Here is a 6000-nt window from a genome sequence, read left to right as displayed (position 1 = left end):
AGAGATCTTTTCCAATCTAATTGATTTTGTGTTTCTATGATTTAGTCTCTTCTGCCATGCCTATAGTGAGAGGACCAGTGGACATGGCCTCAAGATGACACATGGAAGATTCAGATTAGATAAAAATCACTGTTAGGGTGGTCTGGCCTTGGCAGGGGCTGCCCAGGATGGTGGTGGGGTCACCATCCCTGAAGGTGTTCGAGAAACATCCAGACCTGGCGCTGATGTGGTTTTGTGGTTACAGGGGCAGCGCTGGGTGGATGGCTGGACTTGATCTTAAAGGTCTCTTCCAATGACTCCATAATGCCCATGAAGTCATTCTCCACCTTATTTTCCATTACAAAGCATGTTAAAATTATGATCATGTGCATCTATAAACCTTTAACTGCATTACACAGCAGGACCCCGTGGCTGAATGTTTTCACTGTGTTTCCTCGTGAGCGGCCTGGCACCTGCCAGGAGGTACAGCCTGGATCTCCTCCAGGAACGGTGCTGAAAAATCGCAATTTCAAGTTCAAGTTCAAAGCGAGTCGGGGGATTTCTTGAGGAAAAGGAAGTTTTATAAGAGAATCGTCAGTCTGGTTAAAAGAAGCTCTGCCTGCCAGAGCTCAAGGAGGTTCGGACAAGGCCCTGAGCATCCGCTGGGATGGCTGAGGTGCGCAGTGCAGGGCTGTGGCGGCTCCCGGGGGTCCCGCCGCTCCCGCCATTTCCTGTGAGGGGCCGGCAGAGGGCGGAGCCCGCGCTGTGGGCGGGGGACGCGCTCGTCACGCGCCGGGCGGGAGCGTGCGAGGCGGGCGTGGCGGGACGCGCAGGCGCGGTGCGGGGCGCGCGCGGCGCGGGCGGCGGGCGGGCGCTCCCCTCGCTGGCAGCGCTCGCTAAGATGGCGGATTTCCTGCCGTCCCGTTCCGCGCTGTCCGGCTGCTTCCCCGGCTGCCTCCTCACCAGCGGCGAAGCCGAGCAGCAGCGCAAGTCCAAGGAGATCGACAAGTGCCTCAACCGCGAGAAGACCTACGTGAAGCGCCTCGTCAAGATCCTGCTGCTGGGCGCGGGCGAGAGCGGCAAGTCCACCTTCCTCAAGCAGATGCGGATCATCCACGGGCAGGACTGGGACCGCGCGGCCCGCGAGGAGTTCCGCGCCACCATCTACAGCAACGTGATCAAGGGTGGGTGAGGGCGGCGGGGACGGGCCGCCCTGCGAGCGCCGGGCCCGGCCGGGGCGGGGAGAGGCGGCTCGGGCGGGTCCCGCGGGCCGGGGGAGCCGCGGGGCCGCCGCCGCCGCCTCCTCCTCCCGCGCTGTCCCGGCGCCTCGTCCTTCCCCCGGGCCCGCGGGGTTGTCACCGCGCCGCCCGGGCGCGGCCCGCGGGGCGGCTCCGGCGCCCGGCCCCGGGAACAGCGGTTTGAGCCCGGGAGGTGCCGGGCTTTGCCTCTTGGTGCTGCGCTGGAGCGAGGCCAGAGAAGGGCAGCAGAGCTGGGGAAGGGGCTGGAGCACAAGGGGCGGCCGAGGGAGCTGGGGGGGCTCAGCCTGAAGAACAGGACGCTCAGGGGTGATCTTATCACTTTCTACAAGCACTGAAAAGACGTAGCCAGGTGGGGGTCGGGCTCTGCTCCCAGGGAACCAGCGGTAGGATGAGGGCACAGTCTTAAGCTGTATCAGAGGAGGTATATGTTTGACATTAGGAAGAATTCCTTCACTTCCGACACGGGAATGGGTTGCCCAGGGAGGTGGTGGAGTCACTGTCGCTGGAGATGTTTAAGACTGGACGTGGCACTTGATGGCAAGTCTGGTTGACAGGGTGGTGTTCGGTCATAGGTTGGACTGAATGATCTCAGAGGTCTTTTCCAATCTAATTGATTCCGTGATTCTGTGATTTCCTGGTAATGTGAGTGCAGTAATGAGCGGTAATGGATGGGAAGATGCACCTGGAAGTGCGTGAGGAGGAGCCCAGCCCTGGGCTCTCAGCATTTCGCTGCAATGGAAGAATCGCTGCTGTTGTGTTGGAAACTGGGCTGACACATCAATTAACAGCAACCCGCAGGCAGAGCCTCTCTTCATAGATGCTTTGCCAAAACCTCCACACATGGTTTAGGGGAGTAGTGGACGCTTGATTTCACTGCTGTCATCCTGACTTCATTGGTCATCCTCATTTTCTCTCTTATCTAAATCACTTGTTGGATTTGCGGTTTGGACTCTAATAGTTGGACAAAATCTTAATGAAGTTTCTCAAATAGCAAAGTGTTGCCAGACTCAGATCCTGAAAATCCAGCAAATCTCAAAAGAGAATTGTTTTACAAGCCTGCTTATGAATCAAGCCTGGAAAAACTATTGATAGCAGTAGAAGGCAGTAGAAATCACGAGCATATATGTCAACCAGGTTAAAGTTTATTAATAAAGCTATGGTGTACTCTGTGAAAATATACACATAGGAGCTGCACATCTGTCTGGGAGGCTGTTTTCCTGCAGTCACAGATTTGACAGATACCTGCCTTTGACAGAGAGAAAAACCATGGAAAGGGAGCAAACTTTAACAAAATACTTTTGCACTCAACAAGCATGTTACTGTACAGTCATTTGTTGCCACATCTTAATTTCCTTATATCTCTTCCCATGCCTTTACAGTTGCTTATTCTTTCTGGAATTTTCTTTCTATTTTCTCATCAGTAAATTTAATACTAGAAATCATTTCCCTGCATTTACCTTGTCAGTATGAGCACAGTGAGTTTATATCCTTCAGAAGGACTTTCAAAAGAAGTTTAAAATACTCATTTTCTGCTAGAGAGTATTTGCCAAAACAACCACAGAAGTGCAGGGAAGCCTTTAGGTGATACAATTCCTTCTGCACTTAAGCTATAGAAACATATTTTTAGCAAGTGCAATGATTTTAGGACGTATCAGTGTCTCTGAAAATCTTAAAGGCAATGATGGAAATACTCTCAGTGATAGAGATTCTTTGTATAATTTGATACAACTGGATACCAAGTTGATAACACAAACTAGAGAACCTTAAAGCAAGACATCAGGTGGTTTAACATATTTTGAAATAAACTTTTAAGCATACTTTGTCTTGTACGCATGCCCAGTGAAAGAGTTTGGTAGCACAAGTTGGATAAAATTAGTAATTAAAAACAACACTTTTTCAAGAGTGAAACTCACACTGTGCATATAATTTTGTTAATCATGGTCATGTACTTGAGATGGGGTTTGATATTACCTGTAAATGTAGTGGTTTGAGCCAGTTTTTTGGAGGCTTCCTGATTCCCTACTAGTGGATGTTCCTATTGAGCTTTGTGCAGAGTAGGTGCATTGTTTGCCTCTGTGCAGATCTTTGGGCTGGTGAAACAGTAGATGCTGAGAAACTGCTCACAGTGCTCTTCCTTGTCATTGCAGGTGTGCGAGTCCTCGTGGATGCCAGAGAGAAACTCCATATCCCTTGGGGAGATCCTGCCAACCAGAGCAACGGGGACAAGGTGATGGCTTTCGACACCCGCGCAGTCACCGTGGTGCAGGGCATGGTGGAGACCGGTGTTTTTTTGGACTACCTGCCGGCCATCCGAGCCCTGTGGGCAGACAGTGGCATCCAGCACGCGTACGACAGGCGCAGGGAGTTCCAGCTGGTAAGATTTGGCCTTCAGTGTCTTGAACTGCCCGTGTGTGATTTTGTTCCTGTGTGAAACGCCGACCGAGCCGCTTCCTTAAGCGTTTTTGAGTGGTTGACTGTTATTCTGTGGTGTTGCACACAGCTGCATTTAGCTACTTCCCCCCCTTTTTTTAATAATAAAAGAGATTCTGACGTAATGGTCCTCATTTCATATGTGGGAAAGCTGAGGGCTTTTAAGTCTTTTAACAAAGCTGGTACCTGCACAGTATTTTTACCATATGATTATTACCACCCTTTTATTAACTGGTGCATCAACTCAAAAAAGGATTTACAAAAAAGACCGGCTTAATAGAAATGTGATTTTTAAAGAAAAGATATGCATGGGTTAATGAGAAGAATTTAAAAACCACTCCCTTCTCTATTCCAGTTTGAGCAATCTAGCAAACATTCCCTCTGTATACTTCCTGTTTAATTTTGAATGTCTGTGTTAATACTCATGTAATGAGATTTTTGTTACATTGAAGTTCTGAGCTGAAGATGGAATACACAATTTAATAGTGGAGTAGAGATGGAGTATACAGTTCAGTAGTGGGGTTGGAAAGGAAAAAGAAACCTCTTGATTCTTGAGCTGCAGCTCAAACTGTCTGTGACAGTTGAACTCCGTTTGCTCCATTCCCGTGCAAAGACTGCAAAAAGAAATGAAAAATTTGAGTTGAATTTGATTGTTGGTTCATAGACTTGTGTGTGCCATTGGCATAGGGTTTTGTGGGGGTGTGGGTTGAGAACCTTAAAACAGATTGAATCTGTTCTTGTAGGTCTCTCAAACATAAGTGGCTTCGTGTTTTTATGTCTTAAAAATAACCTTTGTGTTAGTGTGAGTCCAAACAATAGCTCATGATGTCTCCTGTTGAGCTATTATGAATGGTTGTGTAATCATGGCCTGACTTAAAGAGGTTGTGTAAATATTCTATAAATATATATTGCCCTGATCATGGAATGTCTTCTGGAGATTGCAGTATGGGCAGGTGCTGCAGTGGCCTATCACCTGGCCAGCCCTGGGCTGAGCTCTGTAAATAAGTTCCTAACGAGACCTGTTGCTCCTTGAGTTTCACCTTCAAGTGATCATAAAAGAATAATTGCTCTTCTGTAGTCAAGATTCTGGTGCAGATGTGACTTCTAGTGGTGTAATTGCTGTGCTAGAGGGATCTGCTTTAAAATCTGTTCACTAAAACAGTTTTGTCTTCAATTAAATGTGTTTAGTGACTTGAGGCTGTGTAGCAAAGGGAAGGGAGCAATTACTTGATGTTCTGTCATCTTGAGGCTCTGGGAAGTGGGTTCTTTCCATAACTGAAACATGTGCAGAGTTTCACTTTGAGTGGGTTGTGAAGAATTTGTTCTTCTGAACCTTTCAAAAAAAAAAGCTGTTGCTTTTTTCTGTAAATCCCTAAATCTGTGTAATTATCTGCAAAAATATATCTTTATCATGTTGTGCTTTAGGGCAGAACTCAAGAATATTTTTTTAGGTGCTCGTAATAGTTGAGTACCGTCCTAATAATTTCTGAAAGCAAGGTAACTGCTTTATTTATACTTATATTACTTTATTTCTTAAATCCTTTCAAAATCTCAGCTGGACATATTTATGCCAAGTTATAAACATGAAGAAGAAAAAAGGCAGCTGAATGATGTCATTGTGTTGCGTGCAGGCAGTGTGATCTGTGCTGGCCAAGCATGAAGTCTCAGTTTTACCCCAGTAAACTTCAGCTTAAGTTCTGCCAGAGCTCCATGTGGGCAGCAGAACAGAGGGAAGCTCCTGGAGCAGTGTGGATTTTTGCTGTACCTGCTCCAGGCTTTGCAGGAGGGTGTTCAGAGTTCAGGTCTGTGCTGCGACAAGAAAGGAGGACACAAATGGTTAAGGAGGGAGTGACAGGCGTGTCCCAGTCAGGAGGTAGAGCAGGGGGAAGTTGGGAGAGACACAGACAGTTCAGGCGTGTCAAGTACTGACTCTTGAAGTGAAAGCTCCAGACTAAAAGTTTTTAACACTGTAGAATGGGGAAAAAGAGGAAAATACTGTTCTGCTTCCAGTTTAGCTGCTTGTGGCAAAAAAAAATATGATGAGAGATAGCAGCAATCATTAGATGAGTTGGAGAGAGGGAAAAGTGGCACAAAAATAGGGTAAAGCATTGGGACTGACATGGTAGAGGAGCATTATTGGACTGTTATCTGCTCTAACTTCTTTTCAAACTCTTGAGTTTAACTTTTCACTGGACTGAAAAACATGGCTCACACTAAGCACAGGCAGAAACACTGGGGAAGTATTGGCCATGGGAATGGGACACTTTGGGACACAGGTAGAGGTGAGCAAATGGAAAATGGAGCAGTGATGGGTAAGGAGTGAAAAATATCA

General features: G+C 47.5%; 1 protein-coding gene across 1 annotated transcript in view; it reads left to right on the top strand.

Moving 5' to 3' along the window:
* The first annotated feature begins 823 nt into the window (after nucleotides 1-823).
* The window catches only part of GNA13 (G protein subunit alpha 13), a 29153-nt gene continuing 23976 nt past the window's right edge, over nucleotides 824-6000 (top strand). The window contains exons 1-2 of the mRNA XM_015645982.2: nucleotides 824-1163; nucleotides 3386-3612. Of these exons, the coding sequence (XP_015501468.1) occupies nucleotides 881-1163; nucleotides 3386-3612 (510 nt within the window). The 5' untranslated portion in view covers nucleotides 824-880. The remainder of the gene's footprint in view (nucleotides 1164-3385; nucleotides 3613-6000) is intronic.

This window comes from Parus major, chromosome 18, assembly GCF_001522545.3.
Source record: "Parus major isolate Abel chromosome 18, Parus_major1.1, whole genome shotgun sequence".
NCBI lineage: Eukaryota > Metazoa > Chordata > Aves > Passeriformes > Paridae > Parus > Parus major.
This window is presented reverse-complemented; position numbering and strand designations above follow the sequence as displayed.